At 44.1% G+C, this 15338-nt stretch overlaps 1 protein-coding gene and 1 long non-coding RNA gene across 2 annotated transcripts in view; one reads left to right on the top strand and one right to left on the bottom strand.

The window, feature by feature from the left end:
• Positions 1-15338, top strand: part of LOC148320527 (uncharacterized) — a 99042-nt gene that overhangs the window by 38300 nt on the left and 45404 nt on the right. Inside the window, exon 3 of the long non-coding RNA XR_015839620.1 lies at positions 14308-14452. This is a non-coding gene — a long non-coding RNA (uncharacterized LOC148320527). The remainder of the gene's footprint in view (positions 1-14307; positions 14453-15338) is intronic.
• Positions 1-15338, bottom strand: part of fstl4 (follistatin-like 4) — a 70994-nt gene that overhangs the window by 13779 nt on the left and 41877 nt on the right. The window contains exons 5-7 of the mRNA XM_088279979.1: positions 9262-9455; positions 8051-8171; positions 1488-1654 (exon numbers count right to left, since the gene is read on the bottom strand). Of these exons, the coding sequence (XP_088136105.1) occupies positions 1488-1654; positions 8051-8171; positions 9262-9455 (482 nt within the window). The remainder of the gene's footprint in view (positions 1-1487; positions 1655-8050; positions 8172-9261; positions 9456-15338) is intronic.

Genomic DNA, 15338 nt, shown 5'->3' with positions numbered 1-15338 from the left:
GGCGAGGTGGCGGCGGGATCGCGGGACGCCCAGCCGGCGTTTGGGAATTTGATCCTTGGTGCTGACAAATTGCAAGGGTTAAAAATATAACAGCCATTAGCTTGACGAATGGGGGCGCTTGTTTGTGGCGGCGGCGCGCGCCCGGGGGGCTGCGACACACATCTTAAAGGCGGATTAAGGTATTACGTTTTTTGTCATCCCGCCAAGTGGCATTTCCCACCTGTCTTTGTCACGTATTCGCTTCAGGGCGGTCAACAATTCTCTAGATGATATCAATGGGGGGGGGGGGGGGGGAAACAAGAACAAACGGCTCGAGAAAGTCATACTGTGGATGATTGACATTTATTGCGTCCAATGGCGAGCCAACGCTAGCTGGAACAAAATGAAGTCATTCAAGTCAAGTCTTATTTCTAGATCATTTTAAATACGGGCAGGAATTGATGAACATGTCACTTTCTTGTCAATTAGCACGCTTGAAAGCGTGAAAAGACGTCAAAGAAAATGGCGGCCCGTTAGCAAGAAGAAACAATCTTTTAAATATAGATTTACGTCAACGGCAACCAAAGTTTGGACGGTTAGCTTGTGGCGCACGTTAGCCCGAAACGCAAACATTTCTTCTCTCCTGTCAGCTGATTGGAAAGATGTGTCACAAATGTGACAAAAGGCGAAGAAAAGAAAGGGAAAGAGGACAGTCGGAATGCGACTAATGCTCACCGAGACTCGCTGGCATTGTGCGGCAAATGTAAATGGCGGATTCCAAATGGCAGCGGGAATAATGGGATCTTAGCCTTTTATTTCATCAAAATGTACTACACGGCAAATTACAGCGGGCCCGTTATTTCTATCAAGGCTTTTGTGCGGGTAAGGACGTCATTGGAGGGTGGCCGACCGTCGTGTTTCAAATAATTAAATTCAAATTTGTTATCAAAGATTTGTTCTTTGTGGCGCTCGGAAGCATTTTGTGTCATCATCTTGAGGAGCGAACAGACCAGCCTTTCATTTCACGTTTTTTTTTTTGCGCTCTTAAGCATGTTGCTGCCACTTCCCTGCAAATACAAATAGTTGTGCAGTACTCAAATCAAAATACATTATTCATTGCTTTGATAATGAGTGGCAATTTGCCACATCGTACGTCCGCTTGGCTTCCCGAGTTGTTAATACGCGTAACAACTCGGATTTAACTTTGTCGTGTGTTCGAAACGTGTACTGGGAAATGGGAATCCGATTTTCTTCCATTAGATAAATGGCAACACACAATAATTTAAAAAAAAAACATTTAACAAAATTCAAGAAATACATTTAAACCACAAAGGAAAAATATTTTTAAAAATGATGAAATAGTGAAAATAGTTTCCCTCAATTTGCTTTCTGATATGTTGGAGATGCTGTATTGTTTTTCTTTTGAAATCAGAATATATTTCTCCCTAAAATGTAGTAGTAATCCCATTTTGGTCAAGAACGAAACAACGTCAGGAACGCCAACTCACATTGATGTCCTCCAAGTCCAGGAAATTGAGAACCACGCCATTCCTCTTCCAGATGATGGGTGGCCGCAGGGTCCCCTGAATGGCGCACGTGAGCACGGCGCTCAGGCCCACCGTCACCGCCGACACGCTGACCCGTTGCTCCTCGGCCAGGCTCAGCTGGACCACCTCTGCCAGGAGGGGAAAGGGATGCAGATTGGTTCCGCGATTATGGAGGAAATAATTGTATGATCAGGGAGAGGTTTCGAGGGGGGGGGGGTCATTGAAATGTGCTGATGCGGCAGAACGGCGACCGAGGCTTAATACATCTCCAGGGTCCGTCTCATTACCAGTGGAGCGAGGAGGATAAACAGCTGTCCCGGAGTGATTCCGCACGGGAATAAAAAGAGCATGTGGCCGAGGACTAAATATCATTCTTCTCATTAAGGCAAATTTATGTTCATTTGAATGGTCGCGCATGATTCCGTTCACCTTTTGTGAGGAGACCAGGAGTTATTCTCCACTATCGTCGCCGTTTATTGACCAGCTGTGGGGCCGAGTGGGATTTCTTTTTTTTTTTCTTGTCTTAAGTTACTTCACACAATCATTTAATGTCACTTCCTCCATTTTGCATTTCTATCTGGTCGTTTCGGAATTCAAGAAAGCGTCAGACCTGTGTTGCGTGTTCTGTGATCAGAAAATCTGCATTCCTGGGTTCTAGCAATTACATTTAAGACACAAATTAACAACGTGCGTCACTCAGGCCGCCCGAGCCGAAAGTTATTGGCCTCAGCAGCATCGTCCGTTCCTCTGCTTTGCCTCGTAAACGTAGCAAAAAGGGGGGACAACAGAGTCGTCTTTGCGCCGCATCAGTAATTCCTCCAGAGATCTCGTACGTGCTCTGCCTGCCATCGCTCTCACTTCCTGTCGGGCACGCTCGCGCATTCCCGCCTCGGTCAATCGTTTGCCATTAGCGTGTCGCTTTGATTCTGACTCATGCTATCGTTTTCACATCCTCCGTCTCATTGTAATCCGTCCACGTTTCTCAACCGGATCGAATATAAAAAAGATGAAAACAACTCAGGACATCTTAGGGACCCGTTTTCCACCTTTTTCAATGAATTCCCCCATTTGGACTTTTTTTTTTAATATGTCGTAAGAATCCATTGCAGATTATCCTGCCGACCGTGAAGCTAAATTGTGGACTTCTGTTTCAGATCCACTGCGTCAATGCACACCATCCCGCCAATACAGAACTCGGAATGCTTCCTTCCTCTCGCTCGCTCTCCGTTAGCACTGCTGATTGATTAGTGGAGCTCCCGGAGTCCCTGAATGGTCAATTACTGGCTTCTGTGCAACCGGGCTATTCCGGGAGAAAAGGGTGGGAAACTAACGGGGGCATCATTTTAAAGATAATGTCATGACATTCTTGCCCAGCCATGCGGAGCAACACAGAGCGTCCGCCTGTGGATACGCAATTTGTCCCCTCGTTGTGTCAGAATGGGTTCAAGTCACGGGAGGAAGCCTTGAATAGCTTTACAAGAGACTCTTCAATTTATTTACCCTGCTGGATGTACAGCAAGAGCTGGACGTTCGTAAAGGATGCAAATTTGCTAAGCCTAACTTCCAAACTCCAACCTTTTCCTAAACTTTCATTGATGGACAACTCTTGAATCCCCTCATGTCCTCAAGGTCCTGTTTAAAAGGTTTTTTTGGCAGTCAATTTATGAAAGCGATGCTCTCGCTCCGTTGTGAATGTGACACGAGATCTCTGACCATCTTTACAGTGAGGAGCACCAACCCCCAAACCTCCACGACACCCAGCCTCTTTCTGACAGGCACGGCTAAGTGGTCTTTCATGTTCTTTTGAGGGCAGGGCTGGGTAAGAGAGATATAAAAGCCTACAGTAGGCGTCAGAGGAGGTTTCACCCGACCCGAGGGTCGCAATCTGCCGAGAGTGGGAAACTTTCAGTATACCACCAGCATGTTCGATGAGTTTCGGCCCTTTTCTTTTATGTCGCCCCCTAGCAGAGGGATTGCCCCGGGCTATGTTCGCCAACCGGGCTGGGATAAAATCTCTGTCCGCATGATAACGCTTTTGTGGCCTGTTGGGAGCACGCCGAAGCTACAGGTGGTGCTACTGCTTATCTGAAGGTGGCAAGGAACATACTGAAAAGATACAGTTTGAAGAGACTTGGATAGCGCTTTTCTATCGACGGTACTCAAAGCGCTTCACACGAATTAATACCTCATCCACCTGCAGATGACAAACCATCAGGAGCAACTGGGGTTTTCGTATCTCGCTCAAGGATACTTCGACATGGTCAAAATAGCCGGGGATCGAACCCTCGACCTCTAGGTTGGGAAACCACCACTTCACGGCTGATCCACACCGCCCCGCAAAACAAACCTTTGGCCTCACACCAAACCCCGAACTTTGACCCCGACTCTAATAGGAACCCTAAGCCCAACTCTGGACCTACCCACAATAACCCAAACTCTAAATCTTAACTGAACGCCATCAACCATAACCACAGCCCTTGGGATAACCTTCACCATAATCAAAATTTTAATCCCAATCCTGCCACAAATTTACCAGCAAAATAAAGGTGTTGTGTTCAGACGACTGCCGTTGTCAGGACATCCTCCTGACAACGTATGCTCTCCTCTCTTGCCCTAGACCTAAACCTTCCTCACTCTCTCATTGCTTCCTGTAAGAACTTCCCCCTACCAGGCGGGAGTCTGCGCACAGTCTGTAATCCTCATCCTGATCAAAACGTGCCTTCACCCTCCTGAATATGGCGGAGCCGAAACCGACGGCGCTACGAGGTGTCTGTTTGGAAAGCTCCAAGCTGACAAACGCGGTGGACTCGCTTGTCTTCCCTCTCGACTCTTTGCGCAGGCGTTATATAAGAGCCCACTTCCTCCGTTTCAATACCGTACTTTAGTCAAGACATAACGGCACGACTATAACCGAGCCATCTGGCCAACTCGCTGACAAGCCACAGCGAGCAGATGTTTTCCTCGAAGGGAGCAAAAGTTCCCCTGAGAGTATTGTAGGGAAATATGACTTTCTCTGCTGTGATGGCAAAAAAAAAAATAAAAAATTAAATAGCTGACAGAATTGCGCCAGAATGAAATTTACAACTGTTTGTTACCATTCACTGACTGACCTTGTCAAGGATATCCAGCAGAGGTGGGAGACTTGCAACTACCGCGACTTGAAAGTTTCCAGTTTTGGGATTTGCTTGGTGACAGGCTGGTAAGCTACTTTAATGGAGCCGTTTATCGAACTGATAGCGAGTCAAACATGAACTAAGGGAGCACTAAAAATCGATCGGATTGTGAAGTTCAGATAGTGAGTTCAAAGTGGCTGGATTTGACTTGTTTGAAATCTAGTGGGGATCGATGTGACTTGGTTATTTGGCACTGCATCTCAGGACTTGCTTGAAACTTCCTCATGACCGTGTGAGGTACTTCCAACTCTGGTACCATAATTACTGGTGTGTACCGTACCATATTATGGCACCCTTGTGTCAGAGTTCGGGTATCCGAAGGGTGCCGATTGGCGGACTGATAGATAAAAGGACACTGAATGCCCGATTGTATTAAACGCACCGTAGGTTAAGTTGGGTCCAACGCTTGGTAGCGAAGCAATGAGGAGGCCAAATTATTAACGATATGAAGACTGCAGGAGAAGAAAGGCTATCAGGGTCAAAGTAAAGCCTCCCGAGCCCCTGCACGGATTTGCATGTCTGCGGTTAATTAGACATGAAAAGTTGGTGAAAAGGAAAGAAGGCGAGCGGCGCGGGGAACAGGCTCGGGTGGGATTACGCTCCATGTAATGACGGGAGATAGCGGAAGATTTGTCCAACGACGAGCACATCGATGATTTTACATGATCCCAGGCTCGCATTTCCCACCGTCAAGTGCAATTTGTCTTCCAGTTGATCACGCCAAAGATGATGCCGTTTCTCGTGCAAAGATTAAAGCCGACGCTCAATTAAGATTCTAAATTTGGACGAGGACTTTTGACTAAAGAAAGTTGGACATAAAATCTTTTTTTGAAAAACAATCACCCTCATCTTGACAAGATATGTTTCAATCCATTATCTGTTCTGTGAAATGCTCAATTTTTTTATGTTTGAAGGGATCTGGGCCAATCATTCTCACGCAAAATTGTACTTGAAATTTTGTCGGATTAACACATTGTAATAAAAAAAAAAAAATAAATTCCTCATAGTCTCTAACACTTAAATATTTAAAAAATTTTAAATATTAAAAAATGATGTGACAACTTTTCACAGAATTAATTTTTTTACTTTTACAGTAAAAAAATAATAAAATATGCACATGTAATATAATCTGATGCTGGCCATGTTTACCGTTACGTACTAAAACATGCAGTGGGCCAATAAAAAAAAAAAAAAAAAAAAAGCAAGCAAGCAGGCTGTAAATGGCACGTAGACCATAAAAATTACACACGCGTGAATCGGTCCTTTTTTTTCCCCCAGCAAATCAATTTCGGAAAATTGTTCAGTTGTCGATTGGGCGAGGGTTGACTGTAAATCCATATCATCCGAACAAGGAGCATAACAAACCCTTCTAGTAAGGTCAGGTAATGTCATCCCCTCTCCTTCCGTTGAGGTAGACGCTCCGTGTTTGAGTGTATAAATCCCGCACGGCAGCGGTGCACAATAAGTGTATTGCCGCTATAAAACAAATTGATGGCCGCTGAGGTTTGCCGCTTGTGTTTCTTCATTCAGCCGCGCAGTAAATTATTGCTTCCCTGCCCCGCCTGTGCTCATCTCCGCCTTACATAAAGACTCCGGCGTTCCATCTGCCCGCAGTATGTGCGCACCGGCGGGCAATGATGGTGGTGGGGCGGCTTAGGCTCTCCTACGTCGTCTTCCTGCAGCCCTAATTGTTGATCACGCACTTCCTTTACTGCAACTCTTCTTTATGTTTCCTCTCCTGCTCGGGGGAACGGCGAGTGTTGCGCTAAATAAATGATTCAGATATTAAACAGACAGGCAGCAGTTGCCATGACAACCGGGCCCAGCCATTCCTCGGCAATTGTAAAGCGAGCAGACGGCCGGGCCGACGACGCATAGAAGGAATTCCGATGTTTATTTCTGTGATTGCGGCTTCGGAGCTGTTCTTTTGGGATAAACTAGACCAACCCACGACCCTTTTCCACTGCATGGTAGCTAACTACGGCGCCTTTTCCACTTGAGAGTAGCTACAGTGGCTACATAGCTTGTGTTTTAGGTCCATTCATTCTCGAGATTATATCAAATTCACATAATTATATGACATAAAGTTTTGTTTTCTTTTGTCCGATTAGGTGATGTTCTGAAGGGAAGCGTTCAAAGTCCCTTTAATTGGAGTGAAAAAAAGTTTCGGATAAATGCACATAAACAAAAAAAAAACCATGTGAGGGATCCAAGTATTTTTGTCAACATAAAACATTTCCCTTCTCTCTGTCTACTTGGCCATAATTCTCCTTCCTCTTCCATCTTCTGCCCCACCGCTCTCGTGATTAATTAGTCAAATGTGCCTCCGCTGCAGCGTAGCTTCCACCGCGGCGAAATTCCACCATTAGACAGGAGTAAACAAGTGAGGGAAAGTGACGAGAAGAAGAAAAAGGAGAAAACAACAAAAAAATGTGTGTGTGTGTGGGGGGGGGGGGGGGGGGGGGCTTTATGATGGGAAAGTTGGGAAAGTGGCATGCAAAGTCGTTGAAATAAAGTCAACTGCATTCCTATCCCATCCCTTTCGGGTTCTTGCAGCATCTTTCAGGTTTCCAATTCGCACCAATCATGTGCGAAATGAAACGACAGGTTAACGTTCACGAACTCGAGAGCAGAACACGCCATCATTCTCCATCCTTGAGGTATTTTGATAAAAGCACGTCACAGAAACCCTGCAACTGCAACATATTACTTAATAAATCTCCTTTAGGAAAATACCGCATTCATGGACTAAAAAAAAAACCAAAAATAGTGAATGGCTTTTTAAAAGAGGCTGCGCGCGTGTCTGCTTTCGGCAGCTTTTGCATCCTCATATTGTCGGGGAATTAGCGTGGATGTAATTAGACGAGGCGGGCGGTGTCAGAGGTGCGATGATTCAGAGGCAGCGGCGGATTAGAATGGTGAGCAGGTGCCTCGGCGGATAAAAAAACGAGCGGCTCGCCCGAGCACGCGCTCTTTGCGCGTGGTCAATACGGAGATATGTTGCCGTTTTGAATGGCGTCATAATGATATTAGCGTCGCTTACGAGCGGATGTCTGGCGGATGCGTTTTATTGTCACCAACATCAGAGTGAGCGTTATTGAATAATATTGTCAATGTTCTCCCTTTTGAGGCGTATTTGGCTGAGTTTTATGGCTTTGACGCTAACATGGCAGACTTCCACTATGGCGAGAGTGGATGAGCGAAACGACGCCTTTCTGGAAGACTTCAGAAATACAGAAATATGAGTTCAACTTTGAATATTTGTACATATAGATTGTCAGCTAATGTCAGCACCCGTTTATTTGATTCCACTTTCCACAAAACTTGGAGCCAATGACGAAAATGACTCACGGAAGGCGGTGTAGAACTCGTGCAGGCTGAGGTGTCCGTCGTTGTTGTAATCGTCGTAGCGCAGCAGGTCCTGCATGGTGCAGTGCAATAAGGTGTCGTCCAGGTGCTCCGTCATGGAGATCTAACATAGAATGAAAAATACCATTTAAAATATTTTTCAGGAAAAAAAAATGATTCAAGAAATGCAAAAAACAGACCAAAAGTAAGCCAAAAAAAGAAAGAAAATGTAAAACAAACTAAATACCATCTCAAATAAAAATGTAAATAATTCAAATAATTCACCTTCAGGTCAACTATCGCACAATTGCAAAGAAAATAGTTGCAAAGTTTCCGTTTCTTTTGCCTTCCATGTTCTTTTTGTTACCGTCCTGCAGCCACAATTTTGCCGCCTTAAAAATGCCCCCGTCCAAGTTTATCTCTTCCAATTGATTGTCTACAGCACCGCTGCGCATGTGTCCAGGCGGATTATAGGGACGTGACAAATTTAATTTATATATTTTTGAACCTACGGCAGGCTCCAGACGCGTGTTTCACTGATAGCGTCTGATCTGACCGTGGGCGTGCGCATTAAGTTTTTTTTTTTTTCTTTTTTTTTTCCTGGCGCAAAGACCACCCGTGCTCGTGTCTATGACTTGAGGGATGACTGCAATTCATCTTTATTTACATTCCATGCTTAAACTGTTTCAAGTCTTTTCACAGACGTGTCACCATCAATAATTGCCAGTCGTCGTAATCTTTTGTTGCATCTCAACGCAGTAAAGCTGACAAATAAAAATAAATAAATGATTGGTTCTATTTTTTTTCGCCCGTAAAAAGTCATCCATAAATCACTCTGGAGTTTTTAATTTTAAACAACCAAGCGCTGTGTAGGCAACAATGGCGGCGCGATGACAGATGATTAATTACTCGCAATGTTTTATTCAAACTTGGCAGGCGCTTATTAATTTCAACGTGGGGATTGTTTTTGTTTTTTAACGCATGACACCACCGCTGTATTTTTGGATTGTTTTTAAGTGCGGGATGATTAACTGTGAGCTACGTGAATTGAACTTGGATGAATACGCACACGCACATATTTTGCCGTTGGAGCACTGGAAATGCGCTCAAGCTAACGATAACGCTCACACACAACCGGACAAACACACACTTGTTTTCGACAAAGAATACCAAACCACAACAGAAATAATCTTTTCACTTTGGCCGCTGCCCACCTTCTCCAGTTCCTCGCCGTTCAGTCGTCCATCTTGGTTCACGTCCAAGTACTTGAACATGGTGTCCGCCAGCGCCCGCCTGGCCTGCATGTCCCTCTGTTGGTTACGTTCTCTTTCAGTGTTTCCCGGCGTAGTCTTCATGTCCAGGAGCAAACTTTTCAGATTGTTGTACTCCGACATGGTGCAAGCGTTACCTGCCGCACGAGACAACGCCAGATGATTCGGCTCAATCCGTTTATTGACTCACTTAACGGACTCACCGAAGACGCAGTCGACTCAAAACGATTTCAGATGACTCAAAGCGATGAATCTGGTCCAGGAATCGGCAAATAATGTTGACTGAATTCACAGACTTTTTTTGTATACTTCTGGTACTTGTTGCGCAACACGGACTCATTTGCATAATTTGACAGCGTGTCAGCGCCAATTAATTCTGAGTAATCCACGTGAAGACAAAAGGTAAATATCTGCGTTTAGAGCAGCTCAAGCTTCCTTTTTTTTGCGGGGGGGGTATTACGTCGCCTTCTCACTACCAGACAAAACGAAGCTTTTTAGAAATGGAGAGCCCGCAAATTAATCACGGGCGGCGGCAGCAACGGCGGCTTTATTTTCGCCGACGAGCTCTGCCGAAATCAATTAGGACGCCAAACACGTCTGCCGCACACTCCAAGTGAGCCTTGATGCCGGTGGAGGTCTGCGTAAATAAACGACAGACGGCGGCGGGAATCTTTTTTTCTTCTTTTTTTTTTTTTAGCCTCTAAGCTTTTTGACAGGTAAAAGGGAAATACTGTCCTATGTGAATAAATCACCGTCTGCTGGCGGCGCGACAACTTTCAAAGCTAATCAACAAACGATAATCTGAAATTTTGTGATGTCACTGTAGCGCATCAATTACATTCTGGCATGTGATCGAATTTGACTGAAATTGATTTTATTACTGTTAAGTGTTTTTGAACGCACAGTTGATTTCAGACACTTGACAATGTTTTGGGAGAATTAATTTATTGCATACATTTTGCACGAATCTGATCAGAAATTTTTTAACTTTCTTCTGGAGTTTTTTACTTTTTTTTGCTGGACTCTGCTAAAAACAATTTTTTTGTTACATAATTTTGTAAAAGCAAGGTTAATTGTGGACTATTCACAACTTTTTTTTTTTTTCATAAATCACCCTCCACTTTCAAATCCTTTCACAATAACCCTGAAATTTCAAGGGGTCATCTGCGAATGCTGCATGACGAAGCATATTTAGCCACATGACTGCAGCGCAACAAGCATCCCCCGCTGTGTGACACTCATAAAACATGCACATAACTTCATGCTTTTGCAGAAGCGGAAGTTAGCTGACAAACAAAATCTTCCCCCTCGCTGTGAGTCAAGCTCAGGGTGACCCAGCATCAAATCCGCCTCATGCTAAGCCATTAAGCAGTTAAAATAAGTCCTGTTTGACTATTGGAACATAACACAGCAAAAGCTGGGAAGCAAGGAAGTCATGCTAATATGCTAACAGGTTAGCATGTCATACATACATGGGGTGACCGCCGCCATTTTGTTGTTGGATACGTGACAATATACCATGGGAGTTGTTTTGAAGGCCCGCAAGGAACCTCCAAGGACACAAACAAGCGCTTTATTCCCAAACGGTATCTATCTTAGCAGACTGGAGCGGGTGAGGTTGTGTCCCAAGTGGCCATTTTAGCATCAAATAATCCCAGAGAGCTCCAAAGTGACGATTCATGGTGAGTCTCGCTTTCTTGTGTGAATGCATAAATAGAAATAGAAGAAGCAGAATAGATATTCAGGGGTCGGGGAAGTCTTATCAGGATGGATGCAGCTTGGCAAGTCACAAGTTCTCAGTGATGCGCTCAAGTAGAAAAGTGATGATTGGGATGGACAATTTTATTTGATCAATTTTCATTTTTAACGCTATATACTGTAAACGCACCAAATGCAAAATCCACATCAGATTCTGATTTAAAGCTTCTGTAGAATGTTTTGTTTTGGTTTCGAGAGTTCTTTGGAATTTTTTTTCTTAGATTTGATTAGGCTATTTTTAGCTCGGTCTATTTTTGTCACTTGGATGTCGTTATTTTTATTTTGGAAATAAATTTGATTCCAAGAATGAAATGCTTACATCTGGTCTAGAAAAAAAATAAAATAAAAATTACATCTGCATAATTTATACATTTTAAAAAAGCACTGTTGATTTTTATTTTTATTTATTTATTTTTTGTTATAGAAGCAACAATCTACAACACAAAAGAAATCAAAACTGTAACGATTAAAGCAAAACAACCCCACTTGGTGAAGGTAATCACGCCGGAACGTCAACAGAATTGATTTAGCTGGGAAATAATTAGCTCTCGTCCACTGTGGCTAACAGGACCAATCTGAGGTTGTCAAGAATGAATAGCCCTCTTGCTTTGACCTCAACTAGACTCATTTTTTATTTGTCATTCCCCTCCTGTATGAAATATGTTTTTTGGTTAGCCCCGGGCGGGAGCGCACGCCGGCTCACTCGCAGCCAGCGCTGAAACGAGGTCGCCATTAGAGAGGCGTGGCGGTGCTGCTGTTGCTGGCAGCAGGTAGAGAGAAAAAAACAAAAAAGCAAGGCTGAAGAACAGGCCCATTAAGCAAGAAAAGGGAGCTAATGAAGGGGCAAATTAACAAAGCGCAAAAAAAACAACAAAAAAAAACAAATAACATGTACACACTCACTGTAACTCACCGTCACCTTTTTTGCTCATTTGGCCTCGGCTAAACGGGTCACAAATTAACACTAAATCAGGAACTGAACTACATTTGCAACCTACCATACTTCGTGTATTCAAATGGTGGCATCGATTTATTTAAGTGAATGCCTGATTTTTTTTTTTTTTTCAACATCAGCAACGCTATATACTGTAAACGCTTTTTTTTTTAAGTATATTTTGTGGGGCGGGGGATGTAAAAAGTGAGCATATAATACTATTGGATATTGTTTCAAATACAAAATACATTTGTTGAAATGAAGACTTGGAGTGAATGCCTTACCCATGATTAAAAAAAAAAAAGTTTTTGAGGAAATACAGTAATTATTTTTCTTCGTCCGCAGTCCACATTTCGACGGCGGCCTGACACGAAAGCTCACGAGTTGTGCAGGAAGCTAACAAACATAAACGGCAGCCATTCTTTCCCATTCAACTATGCGTGAACCCTCAGGACGACTTGAGGCGGAGCTTAAGCTGTGAAAAAAAAAAAAAGCCGCGTCGCGGGGTATCGCTGCAGTTGATTGCAAAACTCCGGAGGTTTGCGGAATAATGAATGGAGCAGGGAGCAATTAACCAACGAGGAAGGATGGAAGGAAAGAAGGAAGCACGAGAAATAGGAGTAATTAACATCGCAAACAGCGGATTAAGCGCCATATTCACATTGGTAATGAGTCCCAAAAAGACAAAAGTTTTTGTTTTTGTCCACGTCTGCATGCAAGAAATAAAGTGAGCCTGCTAATTTAGTTCACTTTGACACACTTCATTTCATATATTCTCCATCCTCAAAAAATAATAAAGAGAAATGATCTTTTCATCTCTACTCTCGCAGAAATTCTCTTTTTTGATTAATGCGCTGATGTGGCCGCTGCTAAAATGTAAGAAGGGAAAAGAGAATCTTGCTGACGCGAGTCAAAAGTCACTTAGGCGAGCACTAATTCAGCTTTGACCTCAGATACACTTTCGTGGACATTGTTAAAAAACTTTAGGGTCCGCTCTTGGACGGACAAAAGGAACTGCTGAACATTTAAAAAAGTCATCCCAAAATAAATACATTAAAAATAAAGACTGAATTAAAAAAATATGTCTACAAAAAGGAATAGTTCTGGCATAAAATTATACAAATAAAAAATCTAATCAAATCCAAGAAAACAGTGACACGGGAAAAAAAAAAAGCGGCAGAAAATCTCCCGAGAATTCGCAGACGGGAAGCGGCAGAGGTGGTCTTGGCACGCTAAACTAGGTCACCCGCCGAGTCACGTGTTCTCCCGCCGAGGCGAGAACGTGAATTTTAAATGTGACACGGTGATTGATGAGCGTGGCCGCCCTGCGCCCCGCCCCCACCCGCCCGCCGCATACCCCATTCTCCCGTCTTCAATTACCGGCATGAATAAATGCATCGATCCGTCTCATGACTGGCGCGTCTTACATCTTGGTGGGACGCACGTCAATGCCGGATGCCATCAAACGCCGCTTGTGACGAGACGGTGCACTACATGTCACTTTTTAAAAATGCCGCAATAAATGGGGGAGGGGGGGGGGCTGTATGGAAGGATTTTTTTTTTCTTGACACTTGAATCAGGAATCTGTCACTGATTTATTTTATTTTTTTCCCCGCCAAAGTTCATGAGCAGCCACGGATCTTTGCGTTCTTAATTGATTCTAAGGTTCACACACTAATTGGAACAAATCAATGCTCTGTATTAATACAAAATCTGCTCATTAGCCGCCTTCCCCAATAAAGGCAGTGTCCCCACTTACATGAAAAACAGTTGCCGTCGAGTAAATGAACCCACCAAATGAGTGATTTTAAGTGAATCCAACTGAGGACTCTTGCAGTGGTATAAGTCAAAAGTCCCGGCTGCTTGCTAACGCTAACCGCTTCTCAAATTCTCTTTCAGTCAGCCGGTTTCCCCTCGTTCATTTTTTATTTGAACATCGCAGAGATTAAACGCAACACATTCAATATAGCGGCACGCCCGCAATCTCCGACCCGCTTCCTCTCCAGGGTCCCGAGATGAATCGGCATGCCCGATGTCGCGGCAGAATTTCAAGACGGAGGATTAACGCGATTTACATCATGACTAGCGCGGCTAGCTTTGGGCCGCTAATTGATGCTTTGGGGCAGCGGTGGGCTGGGGGTGCTGTAATGAAGAAGTAATGGCGGAGTGGAGGAATACCAGCGCCCCAAAAAGTCCCCTCTAAAGGGGACATAAGGAAAATGAACCTTTTAATGTCATAAAGTGTGAAATATTTCAAGAATGTTGAATTAATCAGCCTATTCTGAATTTGTGTCTAGGTTTGAGCCCTTGGACCAGCTTGTGACATCGCAGTGAAGCTGATTTCCACAACACCGCCATGACACCAAGTTCCTCATCCAAAGGCTTGATCCGCTCGGCTGGACCAAGATCCTGAACCAAAGAACTACACGTCACCGCCTGAAGGTAAGCAGAGCTGCAATGTCGCCAAAAGCGATAGCAATGAGCTTCTGATAATAATGAATGGGGAATATTTGTGTTTGGCCATGTCATGCGCTGCACGGATTGAGAAGTAGATTTCTTTGGCTTGTTATAAAACGATGCAATCTTGATCATTGAACACTTGAGGGCTTGCCAACTACCTAAACTGCCCAACATAAAGGCTATTTATAATCCGTATAGCACGTGAGGGAGCAGCTGTGTTTGAATCTACATAAACGACACACGCACGCTTACGTGTCACGTTCACCCGTTCCCATGGCAACAAGCCCACAAGGAAGGCGAGAGGAGAACGGCGACGTTGGCCGTCCCTTACAAAGATGAGCCACTTAATCATTGACCCGCCGCCGTCATCGGCACGTGCGGACGTCACGGCTACAGAGTGGACGTAATTAACGTCGCCGCAGCGCTAAATTAAGGTTAACGAGCGCAAAGGAGACTTGGAAAAATACTCTCACATGACGTTCTCACGCCCAACATGCCAAGAGAAAAGAAAAACTAACGTTAAGACTCGTTGCTTATCCCGCCGGGAGGAGGGTGAAAGATTGGCGGTTCACACCAGCGGGAGACCGGGTTACCCTCTAACTCTGTCAGATCACGAATAACACAGACGGCAGTGTAAAAATCGTCAATGCTCAAACGACGCACTAATCCGATTTATAATAAGTAATATGTTAACACAGAAAAGTGAAGTACTGCCGTGAATAGCGGAAATCTGCAAGTGATTGACTCCCCTAAAAAGGTTTGTAAATGCCAATTGATGCCACAAGATGGCACCAATGCACCACTTTACTATTAGACAGGGTTACGGCAACAAAGTTCCTTGCCACCAAGTTGCCACAAGATGGCGCCA

The sequence above is a fragment of the Idiotropiscis lumnitzeri genome, chromosome 17, assembly GCF_059441095.1.
Source record: "Idiotropiscis lumnitzeri isolate Australia: NSW breed Sydney's pygmy pipehorse chromosome 17, RoL_Ilum_1.0, whole genome shotgun sequence".
Lineage (NCBI taxonomy): Eukaryota > Metazoa > Chordata > Actinopteri > Syngnathiformes > Syngnathidae > Idiotropiscis > Idiotropiscis lumnitzeri.
The sequence above is the reverse complement of the archived record's forward strand: the minus strand, read 5'-3'. Positions and strand labels throughout refer to the sequence as shown.